This window comes from Miniopterus natalensis, chromosome 11 (assembly GCF_054644295.1).
Source record: "Miniopterus natalensis isolate mMinNat1 chromosome 11, mMinNat1.hap1, whole genome shotgun sequence".
Taxonomy (NCBI): domain Eukaryota; kingdom Metazoa; phylum Chordata; class Mammalia; order Chiroptera; family Miniopteridae; genus Miniopterus; species Miniopterus natalensis.
Genome location: NC_142091.1, coordinates 51,243,546 through 51,265,574, shown reverse-complemented (window position 1 = coordinate 51,265,574; position 22,029 = coordinate 51,243,546). Strand labels below are relative to the sequence as shown.

Sequence of the window (22,029 nt, the reverse complement as noted above, 5' to 3'; positions counted from 1 at the left end):
TCAAGTCACTCTCACAGCCTCTGTCGGCATATACTTAGCAATGACAGGGCTTTCTTTGCAAAGATCTGTATGTAAAGAATACAATTAACACTTGAGCGTCTCTTCTTGGCTCTCCCATCCCGCTTGGTACTTAGTTTTTAAGGAAGGAGGAGGAAAGACAGAACAGCCGCATGCAGAGGCAGGCAGATTCTTCTCCAGCTGGCCTGGTTTCCCATGCAGTGAGCCAGCCTAGCACGCCTCTTCCTCTCCCTCCTGGGGACCGGGTAGAGGCCCTAACTCCTCTGCTACTCTGCACATGGCTTACGGCCTGGAATTATCCTGAGAAAAGCAAGTCACCAGCGGCTGTCATGACTCCATGAGAGCAGGGCTAGGTGGATGTGGGTGGGGGCACTTCACCCTGGGTGCCTCCCAAAGATTCTGGCACCCAGGCCTCTGGGATTGGGGAGTGGGTACTGCCTGTGGACAGTGGCTTCCGCTGGGCAACTACAAGGAGAGAGGGCTCCTTCTGTCCCACACTTCCTGGACTTCTGGAAGCACAGTAAACTCTCCTTTCTGCTCCAGGCCACACAGACTGGTCCAACGCTCAAGATGAAGGAGGCAGGCAGCCCATGAGACCTTACCAGGCAGAGCACAGCCACTGGGAAAGGTCTACCTGCTTCCCCCTCCCTCCCCTGGCCTGCCCCTGCTCCTGGCATTCTAGAGCCTCCACTGAGGGGAAAGCCAGATGCATTAGGCCTATCCATGGAAGGTGCCAAGGATGGGCCCACCCCCCTCCCAGGCCGGCAGCCCTCCGCCATGCAGCACCATGCGGGGAGCGCTATGCCGCACTGGGGTCCAAGGGACCTCCAGGCAGGGCAAGGAAGCAGGGACCAGCCTGGATCAGGTGGGCACACTAAGCACCAGTGACCAAAAGACTTCCCCATCTCAGTGTAGGCTGCCTCTCCTCGTCTGGGTTTGCCTTTTATTTTGAATTCTGCATTTTCTCCCTGTGTATTGTTGAACCACTTCAAATACTGGAGCAGTTGTGAATGGCCACAGGGTACACCAACTGTTGCTCTAAAAAACCAACTATCGCTGTGGCCCAACCTGCTCACCCTGGTCAGCATGCATCCCATGTGAGCAGGAGGTGTTCCCAGACATGCACGAGCTGCCCAGCCAGTCCCCTGTGCTGAGGATGGCTTTCTCCACCTTCTGGGCCACGGGCCAAGGCCTGGAGCCTGGAGCTAGGGTGCTCTGGGCTCCCGCCCCAACCTCTCTCCAGCCCATTCTCTATCAAGCTCTAGTAGAAGCCTTTCCCCAGGGTGTCAGCCTAAGATAAGGATCTGGTAGAAGGAGTCCTTGAGAGGAGACCACCATGGAGTCAGCCTTCACCAACCACAAGGGGGCGCTGACCACACCCAGGACCTGGCTAATGGGCCCTGGGGATGGAAGGGGCTGCACAGAGTCCTGTGTTAACAACCTTCTCTTGGCAAATTCTCTGCCATTAGCAATATTCTGACTGGCACACACCTAACCTCTGCAGGGACACTGGCTTCAACCCCAAGGCCTGAAGCCACCTTTTTCTTCATGGCTCCCCTCCCAATGGTCTGTGGATTCTCTTTAAAGGATACCTCTTCCAGAACATGGATCTTGGGTGGCTAATCCCACAGGGTCCTGGCCAGGCCAGGTCCACCCACTGCCCTCCTCAACCACTGGATGGGAAGAACACTTTGCCTTTTGGGTCTGACCTGCCATTTGTCAGAGCAGCCTGGAGCAATCGAGGCTCCTCCCGCATCCCTGGGTACCCCTCTTCTTTAGGGTCATGGCCCACAGTCAGCCAACCAGCCTGTCTCCAGGTCCCTCCTACCCTCCTACCCCTTAAATACTAACCCTTAATACCAACCCACAGCTGCCTGGACCTCAGGTTCTCTCTGCTGCTTTGACATTCCACTTAGGAGAGAAGAACTCAGGTCTCAGGGGACCAACCCTGGGGCTCCTTCTGCTCCCTGCCCCCCATCAGTGTGCCTGCCTGCCCCTCAGCGCCCCTTGCCCGCCACCCTGCCCACCCATCTGCAGGAGCGCGAGGCGGCCCGGCTGATGCAGTGCCCCAGCCTCCTCTACATACCCTTTCTCATTCCTCCACCAGGTGGGCACGTGTACTCCCCGGTTGATAAGAGGAAGCAGGGTCCGTATCTCTCGCGGGTGCCCGAGCGCGTAAAGGGCAGGCCCTCATCAGGAGTGAGGGCCTGGTCTATGTGGGGGCAGTCTTCGTTCGCCAGCGCGGCCTTCGCCACCTCCCCATTCAGTTTGGAATCTTCAAACATATAAGCAGAAGCTATTGAGACACTGAAAACTGTTTAGTGGGGGGGACAGGCCGGAGGTGGGGCATTGGCAAAGGGCAGCCTGTCCCTGAGGACCGAAAAGTGAGGGGCCGTGGAGGGAGGCACAAGGCTGGGAGTTCCGGCTCATCAGGTAGCCCACAGGCTGCCCACAGTGCTGCAAAAGAGGGGATCCTGGGTTTGCTCAAAGTTTGCAAAAAGATGAGTGATGGGCCCAGCAAGCGCGGTGCTGGGGGCTGGGCCCAGGGCCCAAGGCCGGGCCGATGAGACAGGATGGTGTGGATGCAGACATGGGTAGAGGGCCAGACACAGCTCAGGGGGCAGACAGACAGACATGCTGAAACACTCCAGTCCAGAGAGGCAGCCTTTTCTGACCCCTCTGCTGCTGACCAGAGTTTGGCTGCCTCCCATCTTTACCCAGCTCAGGCTTCCCTAGCCCCATCCAGACCCCATCCATCGACTCTACCCCAGTCCGCATTTGGATCCCATCTGCTCACTCATTTCACGCTGTCCACCACACACCCTATCTGATCACATAGCCTGCCCGCCCCCCATATCTCTCTAATCTAGTCACTCTGTATGCTCCGCCCCCCATACAGACTAGGCCCTGCCACACAGTCTTCTCTGTCCCCCACACAGATCCAATCTGATCAGTCTGCCCCAGTCTCCATACAGACTAGGCCCAGCCACACAGCCTCCTCTGTCCCCATGCAGACCCAATCTGACCACTCAATCTGCCCCATCCCCCACACAGACTTATGCTGGTCACTCGGTTCGCTCTGGTCCCCACACAGACCAAGCCAGTGGCTTCCAACCCGCTCCGCACAAAGCAGGCCTGGTCAGCTTGCACAGGCACAACAGGGATGTTTGCATGAGGCGGTGACAGTGGCCATGATTTGGGAGGGGCTCCCATTCCTCTGTCTCCTCTCAGCAGCATCCCCCCCGAAAAGCAGAGCAAATGGATGTGTAAAGACAACAGCGGCTGATGGGCTCAGGTGGGGAAGACGAGTCTTGGCCTCTGTGGCAGCCCGAGAAGAAACCTGGGAGGAGGTCTGGGGGCACATTGGGCCGGGGGGCAAAGTGTGGCCAGGCAGGGAGCTCACCCTCTCCCAAGTCCAGGAGCAGCGCCGTGGACGCCCCTGCAGCTGGCAGAGGTAGCTCTGCCTGGCCTCTGCCCCCGCCCATCACTCCTGGGGACTGAGCCTGCCCCACGCTCTCTGCTCTCAAATCAGAATCCTCCTGGCCAGGCAGAGCCAACTCAGTCCCCACAGTGGGCACCTTGCCTTTCTTAGGGACCTCCCCTGGGGTGGGAGCCTCCAGGGAAGACGGCCACCACCGTGAGTGGGACCGCGGGAGGGGAGGCGCTCTGCAAGCCTAAGGGGGAAAGCTGGGCAGTCCCCTCCCGATCTGACCCTGTTCCGTGGCCCTGTCCACATCATGAACTGCACGCAGAGGGGATCCTCCTCCGCGGGCACCGCTCAGCGTGCCCGAGGGCGGGATCCCGGCCGTGTGCACATAATGTCACTACAAAGAGGCAGTCAGTCAAAAGAGAAATGGACCAATCAGGTTTATTCGTAAAGCAAATCCAAAAAAAATCCCATCATAATTTTGGAACTTAAAAAAAGTCTGTCATACAAGATGGCAAGCAGTTCACGTCCAGTGTGTTTCTCGGCAAGTCCGGGGCTTCGCTTCCCGCCTTACGCTGAGCCTGAGGCCAGTTACCGAGGTAACTCGGACACCACTGACTGGGGCTGGGCCTCGCACTGGGCGTGTCTGTGGGCACACACCTGTGCGCACACACACACGCCCGGCCCTGCCACCCCTCCGGCAGACCCGCTTCCCTCCCAAGGGTCTCTGGGCTGAAGGAGGGTGACTGGGGAGAGGGGGCATGGATGGGGGTGCGGAAGTCGGGGCGCAGAGAATCCTGCCCAAGCTTCCTCAAGGGGAAACAGTAAGTCCTACCAGGCTGCGTCTCCATCTGGGGGAGCCAGGACGCGCTGTCCCTCCGTTGGCCATCCTTGGTCAGGGGAGGGGTCCACAGCCTACAGCTCTTGCTCAGGGGTGGGTCAAAGGTGAAGGGTGGAGCCCGAGGCCTCCTCTGGTTCTGAGTGCTGTGTCCCCACCCAAAGTCTCTGTCCCCCAGCGCCATGCCCCTGGAGCATCCAGCTCCCACAGACTTTAAAGGGTCCAAAGTTGGGGCTGGTTTTCCCTGCAGGGGAAGGGAGCAGGGGGCAACCGGCAGGGATCCCTGGGTAGGTGTGAGCTGCACACCCTTCCTTCCTTGAGGGACCCCCAAGACACACTTGGCTCTGCTTCTACTCTCGACCATGAGTTTGAGGAAGGGCTGTAATTGGGTGAGAGTGTTTAGGTCTTGCTCTGTGAAGGAGCCAGCCTCCCTGGGCTGTTAGTTTATCTGCGGTTTGGGGTGCTGTCAGAAAGTGGGAGCATCCTCCCTCCCCAACTCCAAAGGGTGGCTGGACGAAAGAGAAACAAAGGGGGGACCTACTCTGCAAACCTGGGGAACCCGTGAAAAAGGCCAGAGGGTCAGCTCACCCAAGACTCCCCCCTCTGCCCTTACCCCATCCTTTGGATGAGATGGCCTCGGTTTCCACCTGCTCCCCAGAAGGCCGGAGCCCTGCCTCCCCTGGGCCAGGGTCCCTCGGCCCCACTAGACCCGCGGGCTTGCGATGATGAAATGGCAGCATGGGCAGCGGCTCACGGAGATGGTTTCCAGGCTTTGAAATGGGCTGAGATAGATGAGCATCCGCGAGAGGGTCATTTTTTTAAAACTTTGGAGCAAGGAGAACCGGGTGTCAGGGCCCTTCACCAGCGGGGCTGGCTTTCTCGCCCTGGTCCAGGCACAGCCGATGTACTTACTGTTCAGACCAGCAGCGGGCGCCGGGGGCGCACACAGGGCTGGGGTGGGGTGGGGGGTTGCTGGGCATTTCCTTGGGTTTAGCTCCAAGGGTTCTGCCCAGCGGGGGGCTCAGGGAAAAAGTCCCAGGCTATCTGGGGACAGTCTGTGGGAGACACGAGCAGAGTACAGTCACGAGAACCGGCACAAGTCATGCAACAAAACGAGGAGAGAAAGAGAGAGAAACATGATTAGCGGAGAGAGAGAAAAAGAGAGAATATGAAAAACACAGAAAAGAACACCAGGCCTGGCCCTCAGAGTTGCATCATTTTTCGGATACTTCCCCCTTAGCCCGCCTGGGGGCCACATGGACCCCACACGGGCCCCAGCTGCCCACCCAGGCCCTGTATCTGAGCAGAAACTTGATCAGCTCATGTGAGGGGCCCTGCCCACACCCTGCCTGGTCACCTCTGCCCCAGTCGTCACTCACCCTACCCCGGCTAGCACCACTCCAGGCACTCTCTGCAGCCAAGCAGGGGAAAGGGAGGGCTGGGAGAGGCGCACTTAGGACTCACTGCTCTGGAGAGAACCTCCCACCACCACCCTAAAGAGGACCCAGAAGCTGCAGTGGTAGTTCCCAGGGGCCCAGGCAGGGTCTTCTCTGGGGGTCACTGCTGCTGAGGGTGCCTGTGGGCAGGAAAGAGGGTCTGGCCACCACCCCTCCTCCCCGCCAGCCCACTGATCACCTATGGTGGGACACCATAGCCCCAGACATGGCACCACAGAGGACTGACCCACATCACAGGAGTAGAGATGGACAAGACACACGTGAATGGACGTGGCAGGACAGAGGAGCACTCCGAGCCGTCCAGAGCAAGTGGTCTGGGCCTCCTGACTGCAGACGGTGGGGGGAGCAACATCTCCTGGCTATCAGCTCCAGGCAGCCGCTGATGATGTGGGGTACCCTCCTGACATACCCCCATAAGGTCCTACAGCCCCCCCCAGGACAATCTCCCTGACACTGAGGCCATGCTAGCCATGGTACAGAGGAAAAGACCAGATCATTCCTCACAGACACAGAGACTTGAGGCTTCCAGAGACCAGAGGTGGGGGGAGGGGAAGGAGCTATGGCATGGCTGGGAGGCCTTGCTGGAGTCCCAGGGATCATGCCCTGGAGGGGGGGGTGCCCTCAGAGCCCAGCATGCTGTACTTGTCCCGAACCTAGGTTCTAAAAGAGGAACTGGAGACCCCAGGTTTCGCTGAGGCGCCTGACTGCTATTGAGGGTGGAATGAGGCTGGACAGGACTTGGGAGCTGCATCTCACCTCCCTCAATCCCTGCAGGGCCCGGTCTCCACCCACACTTGCCTTCCTTGCCTCTGGTCTGCCCCCACTCACTCACAAATGCACCCTCAGCCCCATGCCCATCTAGGTGCAGAGCTGTAAGCAGAAAAGAAGGGGAACGGGAAGGGATTCAGGGAGGCAGAAATGGGGGGATACCCCTAAGGACCATACCCCTCTCAGTGACAGTTAATCTGGGTCTCACACACCAGCTTTTGGAGGAAGGGGTGTTCTGGTGAGGGATGAAGCTCAGAGGGGGTCTCAGAGCCAAGGTGGACAGGTCTGGACATTAAAACAGCACCAGGAGGGGACGTGAATACTTGGGAAGGGAGTGGAGATCCAATGTGGGGATGGGACTGGAAAGGCAGGAGGAGGACACCGGCATGGGGCTTCAGGGGGCAGGCTTGGGAGGGCCACAGAACACCTTCCAGCCATACAGACTGCTCCTGCCAGAGCTCTGGGTTCTTGAGACCTGGGGCCAGGGTGCGGAAGCTCCCAGGAGCAGGGTTGCCAGGCTGTGGGGTCCAGGGGATCCAACAGGAGTGCATGGACTTTCCAGGTCTGCTGCAGCATGGGAAGAGGGCTTGTTCCCTGGGACTAGCTGGTGTACATGTCAGAGCACACACGTCTGTACTCTGTGTGTGTGCGCGTGCGTGTGTGAACATGCATGTGTGGTACGTGCATGTGTGTGCGCACGCAATTAGCACACGGAGAATACTGGCATTGTCAGGAGCACAGACGATCTGTGCCTGATTGGAGTGAACTGGGGATCCTTGACAGGCTGGCCTGGGGCACCCATGCTTGGGGCACTAATCCTGAAAGATCCAGTGTTGGGGAAGATGTGAAGGAAGGGCCAAGTTGCACCATGGTGATGCCACTCAGGCTCAGCTCTTCCTGATGGAGCCTGGGGTAGAGCTGGGGGCTAAGCCAATCCAGACCCTCCCCTCGAGCCCCAGGAACTTTCCTTGCCAGGATGGTGGCTCCTGAGGACAAACAACTAGCTCATCCAAAGCATAGAGGTAGGGTTGGAGCTTTCCACCAGCCAATGCCTGGCTTCCTAAGCAGGAGCCATGCCTTGGCAGGGGGAGCCCAGCCCCACCCCAAGTTCCCTATTCCAGTTCCTGAGACCCCTGCCCACCTTCTGGCCTAGCCCAAGACACTAACCAAGTTCCTCTCAGGAGCCTACAGGAATCCCAGGGAGGGGGAGGGTATGGGGACAGGAGAAGGGGTTGGAGACCTCCTTTGAGCAGATAAGTGGGCCTTGGGGGTACTGTTCTGGGCAGCACAGCTGTGGGATGAAGCCAGATGTGGAGCAGGATGGGGGTGGCTGGGAAGAGAGTGCCTCAGCAGGGGGGAAGAATCAATCATACGCTGGGGTAGGCCACCCAAACCAGGGCAAACCTGCTCATCTGGGGCTGAGCTAGCCTGCAGCTCCCCTGCCAGACCTGGACCCTGGTGTCCTTCGTAAACTAAACGCTACCTACCACTCACTCAGCCTCCCTCGCCCCACGCTCCTTAGCTCAGTGCTGTATTCTTCTCTGGGTCATCCATTCCTTTGAAATCCCTGTGTCCACAGAATAAGTCGATGGTATTCCATGGGTAGAGGTAGACTATGGGCTTTATATCTTCAGACCAGAGCCCCGTGATCAACTTTATGTGCTATGTGCAGGTTCTCATAAAACTGAGAGAGTCCCATAACGAACCACTAGCCATGGAATATTAGAATATATCCCACGGTGACTAGTATTGTTTCATGCCCCCCGCCCCCTCCCCCCTCCCCGGCCCCCACCTAATTCACGGGAAAGTGGTTGTACACTGGTTGGGGTGTCATGTATTGCTGCTGCAGTTTCTACCGCCGGACATGGGGAGAACCATCGGTGGGAGGTGGTTGCTGGTCTGTAGCGCTTTCATCTAAGCTGCCAGGGGTGGTGGCCCCTCTAATCCTTTGCTCACCAGCCGCTTCCGTCAGAAGGCCATCGGAAACTCCCACTCAACCATCAACCCAAACAGACAACGTGAAAGCTAGAGTCACTCCAACAGGTTCTAAAGATAAATGCTAAACTCTAGAGTGATGGTAGAAGATGAGTTGGTTCGGCATGCTATGGGGGAAGTAAGCTTGTTACGGAGGGCTAGAGGCGTCTCCTAGGACGCACCTGGCGCTAGGCAGCCGGAATCAGAGCACGAATCCCACTCAGCTATGGAGATAGGCTCTGCTGGGGTGAGAATCCTTGCTACTGCCTTTGCAGAGACCCTCCTGCCAGATCCCATGCACCACCTGTACCGTCTGCACAGCCTGAAGGGAGCCGTGTAAAGACCGAATCGGAAGCTGTCTGCCATTTCCAAATCACGCCCACCCCCGCCCTGCCCAGACACCAGGTCAGTGGCCTGAGTCAGAGACTCACGCTGGACTCCTGCCCACCGAGCAGCAGCTCTCCGGGCTCCTAAGAGAGTCCTCAGCAACCTCGAGGGCCACGTCATCTCTTCAGAATCTCATGAGACCAGCACGTCAACCTCCTTACCCAGGGCCACCAGTGAGGTTCCTCTAGCTGGCTCTTGCCTTGTGAACTTGGCTGCCCAGCATCTCCCTGGGCCCCCAGGCTCCACACTTCGAGATTGAGTGCGGGGGTCCGGGGTCGCCCACGGAACTAAGGAAGCAGTCTGACTGAATCTGGAATCATCGCTACGGGGGCAGAGGTGAAAGGTCAGATCGACATGCCTCTAAGAGGTTTCCTACCTGCTCTGTTAATTTCTAAAATTTCTTCCTGGGCCAGCGGGCATGTGTCACTCTGAGTACTGTGGTGTGGAGAGTTTACGACAGATTTACAATAATTGGGAGATCCCAGCTGCGGTGGCCGCGGAATATGCTTCTTTTTTTTCTTTGGTAGTTTCTGCTTAGCCATGGCTAAGGAGTAATACATCCCGAAATTGTTCACGATGACGGGCACGGGCATGGCGATGGTCAGCACACCCGCCAGCGCGCACAGTGCTCCCACCAACATACCGGACCATGTCTGCGGGTACATGTCTCCGTAGCCCAGTGTTGTCATGGTGACCACGGCCCACCAGAAGCCAATGGGGATGTTCTTAAAGTGGGTGTGCTCACTGGCACTGGGGTCGTTGGGCTGTGCCCCTATCCTCTCAGCATAGTAGATCATGGTGGCGAAGATCAGGACACCCAGGGCCAGGAAGATGATCAGCAGTAGGAACTCATTGGTGCTGGCGCGGAGCGTGTGGCCCAGGACCCGCAGGCCCACAAAGTGCCGGGTCAGCTTGAAGATGCGCAGGATCCGCACGAAGCGGACGACGCGCAGGAAGCCCAGGACATCCTTGGCGGCCTTCGAGGACAGGCCGCTCAGGCCCACCTCCAGGTAGAAGGGGAGGATGGCCACAAAGTCAATGATGTTGAGCGAGTTCTTGATGAACTCCACCTTGTTGGGGCAGAAGACAACACGCATGAGGAACTCGAAGGTGAACCAGACCACGCAGACACCCTCGATGTAGGTGAGGAAGGCCTCCGTCTCCGCTTCCCGGTAGTAGCGCACTTGCGTGCCATTCCGAACGTTCTCGATCTCCGTCTTGTTCACAATGGGGTTGAAGCGCTCGTGGGTCTCCAGGCAGAAGGTGGTGATGGAGACCAGGATGAAGAAGAGGGAGGCCAAGGCCACATACTGTGGGGGAGAAACACAGAGTGTCAGAGGGCAGGCCCTCCCACCCAGAGCAGAGAAACCGGAGGAGCCTTTGTGTTGGGAAGAGGCCTGCACAGTGAACCTTCCAACACGGGCCAAGCCGACAGGCCACCTCTCCCTCCTCAGGACACAGGGTAAAGAAACTCAGGAGTTAAAGGGTTGTGCCAGAGATTGCTTTGTTTTACAAACATGTTTCCATTCCTCTTGGATGCGCAGCTAGACTACATTTCCCAGCCTCCCTTGGGTTAGGTGGGGTCATGTGACTGAATTCAGGCCAGTGGACCTTGCTTGAAAGGAGTGTGCATTACTGCCAGTCTGGCTCATAAAACCTTCCTACTCCATCTTCCCCCCACTGCCAGGCAAATGCTGAAGCCCTAGGTGCCAGCAGGACCACCGGGAGAAAGGAGCCTGGGTCCCTGAAAAAGACCATAAATACTCTCGTTGAACTATTGCTTGGGTGGGAAATATACTCCTATTGTGTTAAGCCACTGTGGTTTGGGGGACACTGGTTAAAGCATTTAGCCACCCTGACTAATAAAAGTGACCTCGCTTGCTGGTGCTGAAGTTGGCAAAGAAATGAGAAGGGACAGCTACGGTGGAATCAGCCACATCTCCCATCTTTTGTCCTTCCTGCTGCAGCCCGTTTGCTCTCCTTTTTGTGAATCTGTGCTTCACTCACGGAATCTCTTTCAGGTTCTATCCAGTCTAGATCTAAAGATTTTATCTGCTTCAGGGCCTTAGATGACTTTTTTCAATTCTCTGTCCTCCTAGGAACTCACATACCCAAACTGGAAGTGAGTTCCCCATCCTTGGGGGTATTCAAATAGAGGCTAAATGGTCATATGTCAGAGACACTGTGTTGCTGGTTCTGGCATCAGTCAGTGAATTGGACAAGATATCCTCAAAGGCACCATAAACCACAGGGTCTGCTTTTCTCCTGCTGTTGCCTGCCAGCCCCTGGGTAGGGGTGTGGGTAGGAGGGAGGAAGAAGCTGTTGGGGTGCTGGCGCTTTCCAAGTATATGTGAGCACCTGCTTCTCTCGGACCCCATCGGTGAGGAGGAAATGGCCGGAATAACCTGGCCTGTCCAGAATCACCCGCTCTGGCCCTGAGCCCCCTGGAGAAAGGTTCAGGAGATCCTTTGGTTTGGTTTGGGGGCCCCATATGATAACCCCTTGGGCTTCTCAAGTCCCAGGAGACATGGGAAACCAAGAAAAGATAATCAAGCAGCTGTCTAAGTTTCAAATCCTCCTGCTCAAGACTGAATTTCAGGCAAGGTCTCTTCTTGCAGCCTCCAGTTGGGTCGCCCGGAACGCTAACCTTCCATGGCCACCTTAGGCACGGCCCTGGGCAGATGGAACCCTGGCCAAGCAGCTCTCCTTCAGGGACCCAGCTGGTCATTCTTGCCTGTATGTTCCCACCACTCCCATTCCCTCTGGACCCTCCTTTTCTCTGCTTGGCCAAAACAGACCATGGTCAGAACACGGCCATCTTCCTGGAGGCAGCCCTGGGTTGCAGTCTGGAATAGGTGGCACCTTTGGTCTACAGAGGTGCCCTCACAGATAACTTCAAGGAGTGCCACGGTCTCACCCTGTACCTTCAGAAGGAGGCAGCCATACTGCTCCTAGCAATTTCTTTAGTTTACATTGACACCCCTCCCCACCTGGTTGGGTTGGGGAGGGGGCAGCATTGGAAGTCCCAGAACAGCCCTGTCTGGGTTGACCATGGCCCTGGGACCTGGCACCCAACTTGGAAGGGATCTAGAAACCAAGAACTATGTGGACCTTCCAAGCTACATTCTGGGCTGGGGGAAGGGGAGAGGGAAGGCGAAGGGACAAAGCTAGCATTTCAGAATGTCAACATAAGAGAAGCCTTTAGGGATTATCTGATCCAAGACCTTACATGCTACCCATGGGGAAGCCTGAGGGCCAGAAACAGGAAGAGACCTGCCCAAGGCAGTCATCATGGGATGCTGGCAGTCCTGCTGGCTTCAGTGCATGGAGCGGTTTTCAAAAATGTTATCTGAGACTACTACCCATTGTGATCCCCATGCACCCTTGCTGCCATTCCCCTGCCCCTCCTTTCCTTTACCCATCTCTCCATCCCCACCTTTCCTTCTTTCCTTTCTCCTTCCCTTCCATCCATTCATCCTTCCTTCCTCTATTCTCTCCCTCCCTTTGGTCCACAGATCCATTTATCCTTTTTGTCCCCTCCCTGCCTCCCCCCCTTCTCCCTCCATTCCTTCCTTCCTTTGTTCCTTTCTCCCTTCCCCCTCCCTCTCTCTCTCCCATCCAACATGAATGTGTCCATTCTTTCCTTCCCTCCTCTCTTCTTTTTTCCTTCCCTTCCTCCCTCCTTCCCTCCCTTCCATTCCTTCCATCCATCCATCCACCCATCCATCCACCTAACCATCCATCCATCATCCATCCACCCACCTATCTACCCATCCATCCACCTACCCACCAACCCACCCACCCACCCACCCTTTCTGCCTTTCCTTCCTCAGCAAGCACCAGCACAGAGGGGAGTAGGGCCTCAGCCCAGCTCTCAGGGAGCTTCTTGCCCAGCTGAGGGTAAAGGACACACGGGGAGTTGAGTACAAAGCAGTGAACTGAAAAGGTGAGGCCCCCTCAGCCCTATGAAGTGGGTGAGGTTTGACAAGGTGGGATACGGTAGGGACTTAAACCAGATCTTCTGGCTCCAGAAACAGCTCTGCAAGTGTCCAGATAGTGCCGACCTGGGTCACCATGGAGGTAGACCAGGAAAGCAAAATGGAAGTGGCTGAAAGAGACTGCCATTTCCAACCCGTTTGTCCAGCACTTTCCATCACCAGAGCTGCCAAAGCTCTTGGAGCTAAAACATCCCTGTCCACTGGGTATTTGGCCCCAGATTCCCTCTGGATGGTCCCATCTCGGAGCTTGGCATTCACAGCCCATAATCCCCATGGGCAGGTCATGCTCCAGCCATACCCCCTCCCCTGGCCTTTGTGAAAGAGGGATGCCAAGAGGCAGGGCTCACTGCACCCCTGGGCTCCCGACCCTGGGCAGTGGCAGAAGGCAGGAGGCACCTCTCCTCTTCACTGCCCCATCAGCCATGGCATTACCCTCCTAATCTGTCCCACATCTACCCTCCTCTGTCCCCTCTGCTTATATGTGACTCTCAACAGGGCTAATGCCGTCAAAGCTAACAGGTTTTAGGCTTTAGTCTTGGCCACCAGTCCAGCTTCCAAACCAGAGGGAGCAGCTGGCTTGAATTCCAGGTCTGCATGCCCCCTGACCACGCTGCCCACACAGAAAAGCCCTAACTCCTCAGCCTGGCACACGAGGCTCTCTGTGCCCTAGCTTCCCTAACATCCTTACATGCACCCAACCACCATTCTTACCACATGCAACTCTGACCCCCACCCCCATGTCCCCTCATCTCCGCATTGTCACACCTGTCCTTCCTCCCACCAGAGTGCTCCTGCCAATTTTTCTCTGGAAAAACCCATCATCCTTCAGCACTCCACTAAGTAGCCCTTCTCCTGGGACACCTTCTCCAGGCAAGGTTCCTTGTGGCAGCTGAGGCCGTTACGAGGCAGCAAATGCAGAGACCCCAAGGAGACTCTAAATTCACCCCCTAGGAGACAGCGAGTTTGTATCCAACTCTGGCTCATTAGTGCTCATTAGAGGAGACTCATGGGAACAGCCCAGAAAGGGCTCTGGTGTCCCAGGAACCTTCTCCCTCCCAGGTGCCCCGACAGGCCCCTAGAGTTTTCACCCCATTTGGTCCTCTCACAGGACAGATCTTGATGGGGAAAATGAGGCCTGGAAAGAGGTCCGGTCTTATAGGAATTAAGGCAGGAAAAAATCCTTGGTTCTCAGCCATCAGTGGAGATCCTGTCTAAATTCTTTCTCCTCTGGGCCCCAGAGCCAAAGGAGTGGGGATGGGAGGTGGACAGCAGCATCCAGGCGGTGAGCCAGACATTAGGACTTCTTCCGCAGGGAAGCTGGAAGAGGTGGAAGCCAGGCCTCCGGCCCTGCCTAGGCTCCGTGGTGCCTTCCCTCTGGACTTTGTCACAGGCAGAGCCTCAGCAACATCCAGGCCCAAGTGGCTCCTAGGAGGGCTGTGGAGGAAGGTGCCCCTGGCTCGCTCAGACCACCACATCCTCCGAAGCCTAGAGGCCAGCAGGTCAGCCACGGTGCACCGCCAAAGCAAGAGCTCACTGCAGCTGAGTCCCCACTCCCTTCTGTCCAGCCTCAGGGAAGCTGCGCTCAGGAAGGAGAGAGGAGGAAGCCAACCAGGCTAAGGATCTATTCTGCACCTTTAATCCTCACACTACCTGGTCAGACAGGTGGTCGTACCCCATTCTGCTAAAAAGGAAACCTAGGTACCGAGAGGTTCAAGGACCAAGGGTTGAAAGCTAGGGATGAAGCAGAGGCTCGGACCCAAATTTATCCAGCTCCAGAACCTAAGCTCTTTCCACCACTGCAGTGGCCACAGCTCTCGGGGCTAGAAGCACAGTCCTGTGAACTGGGGAGCTGACCCCAGTCATGTCCAAATGGTTCATCTTGGAGCTTGGCACCCACAGCCCAGACTTGAGGGCAGGCTATGCCCGTCTCCAATGGAGAGAGCTGGGGTGCCTGGATCCACAAGCTGGAGCCCAGCCATGCCTGAATGGTTCTTGGGCCTCTCTGCCCAGAACTTAGTAGTGCCTGGGGCTAGAGCAGCCCCAGGGGCTGGCATGCGGCCACACCTTGCTCAGGTAATCAATGCTGACAGCAGCCTTGGATGGTCTAGCCTGCATTCCCACCTGGCCCCCTTCCTGGAAGACTCAGAGAAGGCGGGTGGAAGATGAACTCAACCTGTTCAAGAAGCTCAGCCGGAGAGAGGTGGGGGGAGTACATGGGGAGGGGTGGCCCTGGGGTCAGCTGACCCCTGGCAGGGAGGGAGCCTCTGCCTAGCAGGCCCAGGGCAGCAAGCCTGGGCTCTCGCTCTCTGTAAAGGCTGCAGGCAAGGGCAGGGGCTGCACCCCATGTGAGCTGCCTGCTTCCCAATCCCCAGTCACCCGGAGGACATGGAACAGTCACTCACAGACCAGACACACAACTACCCAGAGTACACACTTCACCCATTACCTAAGTACATACACTGTACTGTGCATATGGCCACACAAACTACAGCACTGTCTGGGCCACACGTACGCAGAGAACACAGGGCCCATGGAGCTTACTGAAACACATTGCTGCACACCAAACAGACACACCTAGGTGCTGTACTGCGGGGTGCATACCCCAAAACCCCCACACAGCATGCGCGCGCATACAGAGCGCACGGATGATGCAGAAATGGGCACCACACCGTGCACCTGCTCTGATTACAACAGACCCCAGGCTCTGCCGCTCCAATGACGTCAGCTCCCGGATTTCCCATCCCTAAGGCCTGCCCATCAGCAACAGGCTTCCTGATTTCCTGCCTCCCACCAGACCTTGTCTCCTTTCCCCAGCCCATCCGGCAGCATCTGTGCCCCCACAGCCAGGATCCACGCCAGCTGTGAGGCCAGCCCCTCTTGGGCTGCTAGCTGGTGGTGGGGTAGGTGTGGTCGGGACACTGTGCTGTAGTTTGTGTGGCCACATGCACAGTACGGTGCACGTGCTTAGGTAATGAGTGAAATTTCAAGACAACAGAGGCAAGATCTCCTGATAATGCAGCAGAAAGCCAAGCTGGTAGTTCCTGGCTTTTTTCCCCCAGAACCAAATCACAAACCATGAGAGACCCACCAATTGTGTTCTAGAAAGTGTAGCCATGGCAACGGAGCAAGGCATCCCATTTCTATAGTAACCAGGATGGTGAGGTTGTTGGCTGTAAAGTCAGACAAACCTACTAACGATCTGTTGACTTAAGAAGATGTTTTATAAATCACCAAGTTATTTTTATCAGAGCCCCAACCTTGGAACCATAAATCAGAAAGGCAACTTACTATTAAAATGACCAATATGTGCTATGACTTTCATTTATAAATTATTTATGCCACAGTCATCTTTAGAGAATTGTACTTGCTTTTCAGAACTGTTCACGGATTCTCTGTGGGGACCTGTGTTCTGCAGTTTGGTATTCCAGAAATGAGGCTATGGTTGTAACATGGTGCAGGGATTGACCTTCTGGTCTGGTCACGCACTCGCTGTGTGACTTTGGCAAGTTATTCCCCTCTCTGGACCTCAGTGTCAGCACTGGCAAAGTGAGGATGGACTTGGTCCCTTCTGAGGATTTTGAGGCTCGGCAAGGTTTCAGGCAGTGGGGCTAATCAGGGGAGCCCTGGCTGGTGTCCAGGCCCCAGGCCCCCAGAGGCTTCAGGTCAGATTTTCCGTCTAATTAAATCTGCCCAGCGGGGGAGGGGGGGGTGCACAGCATTTGAGTCAATCCATGTGGAGTCAGTGATGCACAGCAGGCGGGATGGCCAATTGGCCTAAATAAATTGCCAGTTGAGTTTGGAAACTGAATTACACTCATCTGCACTTCCTTGGGCTGGGCATGCCCACAGCGTGTGGGGCTGGCTGAGGGCTGCGAGGAGGGGAGAAGGGGGAAGGTGGCTCTTTGGGGTCCAGTCTGTTCTTTGGCCCATCAATAAATGCTCCCCACCATCAACTCCAAGAAGTCTAGCTGGGTCCTGAGCACTCCATTTGAATGTCCAGGTCCTGGCCCCCATTCCTTCTCATGAATCCTCCCTTCTTGGCACCCAGCCCAGGGAACAGTGGATGGCAGGAGCTCCCTGTGGTGCTACATGGAGGGTGGGAGCTGGAGGGTGTGAGTGTGTGCAGGGAACATGGTGTGTGGGTGCCTGTTTGGGAAAGTCTGTGCGCTGGGAGAGTGCTGGCGGGAAGGGGGAGGCAGTGTGTAGATGCGGAGTAGGTGTGTATACGTGGTGAAGGTATGTCATCTGCTTATGTGAACTGACTCCAAGAGTGTGCACAAGGCTGTGGAAACAGTCACTGTGTGTAGCATATATATTCCATGCAGGTGGTGGAAATGTGTGTTTATAAGGACATGTATGGGTGTGACGTGTGTGTATGCTGCATGCACATTTATGGGTGTGGTGTGTAAGGACATGTATGGGTGAAATGTAGGTATGCACGCGAGCACAAGCATGGGTGTGATGTGTGTGTGTGTTCACACACACATGTATGGGCCATCTCTTAGTGGAATCAGGGTCTGGCTGGGCACTCTGGACATGTGTTCTCTGAGTTGAGACCCAGCCCAGGGCCAGGACCCTTTTCCCTGCCAGAGATGATCACTCACACAGTTGCCTGGGGCATACCCCTTTCCCCGGGACTGTCCCTAAGGAGGACAGATAGGGTAGGAATGTGGAAAAGGCCACTGAGCCAACTCAGGGGAAAGCCACAGGGAGGCAAGGCTGTGCCCATATCAGAGTCCTCTCGTCCCACTGCATGGGCCCTCTCAGTCCTGGGAAGTAGTGTGGGCAGTGGGGGAGCCAAGGCCAGCAAAGGCAGTGGCCAGGTGGCAGGGAGCCCAGAGCCCAGGCTCCCCAAGAGGTGAGAACCCACTTCACTGAATTCACGAATTCATTCTCATGATCCTAGACCCAGGTTACATAACAGAAAGGGTTGCCCCCACAGTGGCGACTTTTGAGGTGGCAGAGGTTCCCATGTCATTTTCATTCCAAGATGCACATTTTGGAAATGAAAATATGTCATAAAAGGTAGACATCCTTAAAATAGTACTTCTCCCCATTTCCCCAACATGCTGTTAGTGGGCTCATGGCATGTCTTAAATCAGTGGTACTTAGGTCTTGTGAATACAGTCAGTAGACACACACACACACACAGGGGCGGGGCGGGGGGGCGGGGGATGAGGCCCTCAGAGACTTCTGGTCCAAAAGCAGCCCCTTGTGGCAGAAATGGAGAAAGGGAAGCACAAGGGAAGGGACCTGCCCAAGGTCACAGAGCTCTCAGGTGGAGCGGAGATGAGAATGAGCTTCTACTGTAACATCAGTCCTAGGCTTTAACGTAGGGCTTCCATCATTGCAGCCTCTGAGCCTTTTCGTAAATGCCCTCTCACGCCTCTCTGTTCTCCAGGTCCAGCCTGCCTTCTAGATCCCAGGTCAAAAGCAGCTGAGTCCCTCTTGTCAAAGGAAGCAGCAGCTGGAGCAGAAATGGCCGGCCCTTGAGGTCAGACCAACCTGAGTTTTAGGCCTGGCTCAGCTGGTGACCTTGAACAAGTCACTGCCCCTTTCTGGGCCTTCATTCCTTGATAGGCAGGAGGTGGGATAGGATTCCCTGCCTCCCAGGTAGTTGTGATGACGAAATGAAATAATACATAGAAAGTAAGAAGGAGGTATTCAAATACACTGTTTCGGTCCCCACACAAACCTCCCACTCTGACCCTCAGTGGGCCTCCTGCCCCTGTCCTTTCCCATCAAAATGGAGCACTTGGGATCAGAGTGTCTCAGATGTAGGAAAGCCTGGAATCTTACAGCCAGGGGATGGGAACCACTGAGCTGGGAATAGCTGGGACACGGAGGCAGATGTGCCCCCACATCACAAAACAGCAGGACTCTCCTTCAGAGTGCCCCCCACCTGCCTCCGCTCAGCCCTTGCAGCATGATCGAGCCCGAGTCCAGTGGTTCCCGCGTGGGCCTGGCTGAGCAGCAGTGACCAGCCTGCCCCATGAGGCCAGCCCTGGTCCTGGAGGACAAGGGGAGGGGTGTTTCCTGAGGGACAACTTCTGAGGGACTCAGTGGCATAAAGTTAGAGGAGAAGTGTCTGGATTTAGCAGCAAAGAGAGCTTGGTGAGGGCCCAGCCCAAGCCCCCAGGAAGGGCAGAAGGGAAAGCAGGGAGAAAGAGGCTGTCCCTGGAGGAGTTTGGTGGGTCATGAAAGAGGCAGGAGCAGACAGGCTTTTGTGGAGGGTGCTGGGAGAGAGCAACTGAGTGGAGATACAAATGTAGATTCCCTGGCCTCACACCCAGAGACTGGTGTTCAGTAGTGGTGGGTGGGGCCAGAGCTTACCTTTAATTTTTGCCCTCAGTGGCTCTGCTGCTGCCAGCCCCATCCTGGCATTTGGGATCTGGGAGGCCAGATGAAACCCAGTGCCAGGCAGCACCGATGCACAGTGAACCTCATCAGCCTGAGACAACACTAGGGGCTGGGGAGCAGGCAGCACAGTAGAAGGGGAAGAGTCCTGGACTTAGCCTCAGAGAGCTGCATTCGAATCCCAGCTCTGCCACTGGTTTATGACTGCACGCAAGTAACATCTCGGAGACTCAGATCCTTTATTCTTAAAATAGGGACAATAAGAATAATAGACTCCAGGAAGGAAGACATAATTGAGGGGCCTGGAGGAACAGGCCAGGTGTCTAGGAATTCTCCAGATCCAGGGCACAATTCTGGGGCAGGAGAAACCCCAAGACTGCCAGTTCCCTTGCACACTGTGATTCTAGGAGTTGAGCCAAAGCTTCCTTCTACAAAAATCCAAACACAGCGTTTTTTATTTTCCCCCAAATTATGGGGTTGGGGAGGATAAGGAGCAACAGCAACAGCTAAAGGAGAAATGTGTTTCATTTCCATTTATTTTTCCTATAATTTATTCTGCTCCTGCTATCATTTGCTAACAACAGACCAGGAACAAATGACAGCCTTGTGAGGGCCAATGACATGGCCCTTGGAGCCTGTTTCCTGGTGACACAGCCCAAGGCAAGTACATATCCAAGCCCAGCACCGTGGCCTCCAGCCGTAAGGGATGCACTCTTCAGGGTGATGGTGACTTCACATTCCCACCTCCACAGGGTTTCCCACGTGAGACCCTGCCTCGGGGCTGAGAGGAAATGAGCCTTGGTGGGACAGGACACCAAGGGTCATACAGTGATGAGGGGTAAGAGCCAGAGCTCCAGGCTTTCCAGCCTAACTCAGGAACAAGATGGAAGATTTGCACAAGCAGCTTCCTGGTCCTTCCTTGCCTTGGGCTGCGTCCTGTGCTCTCCATCCGTAGTCTCATTTAAGCCTCACGCCAGCCCAGTGAGATGAGCTCTATTGTTATCACTGCTGTTCAGACGAGGAGTCTGAGGTTTAGAGAGGTGAATGATCTTGCCCAGGGTCTCAGGGGTTCTCAATGGCACCATCAGCCCTACCCTACTTCAAAGTCCTGCACCCCAGGCCTCCTATAGGGCCCTCCCAGCAGTAGACAGACCACACACAGCACGATTCAGCCTGGCTGTGCCCTGTGAGCCCAGCCTGGCTGCTCCAGGTTGGTTTCAACCTTACTCACTGGGAATGCAGAGGGCCCAGGTCATCTTAGGGGAACAGGGCTGTGCTATCCCAGAATGCCTGACTTTCCCCCAGGCGAGGAAGGCTGGATGTCAGGGTCCCAGAAGGTCCCATGGGAGCCAACACTCATTCCTAGCTGGAGTCCAAACTGTAAACACCCTCTCCCATAAACATTTTAAACTCGGAGAAATACTAGTATTCCACACAGGAATTGCTCTTCTAGTTCAGGACTTAGAACAGTGTGTGTCTCCTGGTGTGCTTGTCTGATGAGTTATGGAACCCTTCATATTTCCTCTTTTGCTCTGACTGCCAGGGAGCTCAGCTAAATTTGGTGCTCAACTCTGGACTAATCCTTTACCTGGGTTTGGGGTGTCACTATTTCTTATTTTTTCTTTTCTTCTTTATTTCTAAGGGTTCAGTTATAGATGTGTCATGTGCCCCAAACCTTTTTGTGCCACCATTTGGAATAAGAAATGTGTGACTGAGATTCCCAGGTTAGGAGGTAAGTAGGAAGCATCCCATATAGTGTATATAGGCCTTCCCCGGGGGCAGGTCGATAATCCTCCTGTGGTAACCCTGAGGCAGATGTCTCTGTGAGGGACCACGAGCAAGGGGAGCTCCTGAGGCCACTCAGTCTGTCTTTGGACAACTCTAGGGACATGTTTTTATTTCTTGTATAAGTCAGCTTCCCTGCTCCTTTCTCCCGGTGACACCAATTCTGTGTCTGGGGTCACCAGAACACATCTGCTTCTCTTCTTCCCTGTGACAGCCCTGTGACACCCACAGGTGGGCCTCCGGACCCAGCCCTAAGCCATCCATCCTGCAGGCCAGGCCTCCTCCGGCTACCATCACATTCCCCGTCTTGGGCCAGCTCCTTGGCCTGGTTCCGAGCCTGCTTTTCTTGAGCGCTCCCCATGAATGGCTAAATGGATCACGTGCTGTGCCCTTTCCAACCTCACAGTCCCCTTGGTGGCAGGAGCATTTGGCTTTGTTGAGCCTCACTGTCCTCTGCTATCAAGTAACAACGGCCACAGTTACAAACATGATCTCATTCATCTTTAAAAACCTCTCTGTGGAAGGTGTCATTTCCTCCATTTTGCAGATAAGAAAATTGAGGTTCAGAGTGATTACGAAGTGCAAAAAACTCAAAAACCCACATAGCTTGGAAGTAACAGGCAGAATTTGAAACCAGGTCGCTCTGACCTCCAAACCACAATGCTCCAGGGCTTCCATTTGTAAATCTCTCTCACATCCATCCAGGTAGCCCTGGGAGGAAGACATCAGTCTTCTCATTAAGATGACACTGGGTACAGCTGTCTGTAGTTTATAACACATCTTCACATTTTAAATCCTACATGAATCACACACACACATACACACACACTAGCTAGGCCACCAGCAGGTCTGTCCCGATTGTCCCCATTTGGCAAATGAGAAAACTGAGCTTCCAAGCTTCATGGTATGTACACTAGGAATTCACTGGGAAATTTCTCTCCATGCCCACTTGTGTTTTTGTATTGAGTCAGGGGTTCTGACTCCCAATAGGGCGTGCGTGTGTGTGTGTGTGTGTGTGTG

At 55.4% G+C, this 22,029-nt stretch overlaps 1 protein-coding gene across 1 annotated transcript in view; it reads right to left on the bottom strand.

Annotated features, from left to right (window-relative positions):
* The window catches only part of KCNC1 (potassium voltage-gated channel subfamily C member 1), a 39,725-nt gene continuing 17,696 nt past the window's right edge, over nt 1-22,029 (bottom strand). The window contains exons 2-4 of the mRNA XM_016225151.2: nt 9,246-10,179; nt 2,105-2,293; nt 1-65 (exon numbers count right to left, since the gene is read on the bottom strand). Coding sequence (XP_016080637.2) covers nt 1-65; nt 2,105-2,293; nt 9,246-10,179 — 1,188 coding nt within the window. The remainder of the gene's footprint in view (nt 66-2,104; nt 2,294-9,245; nt 10,180-22,029) is intronic.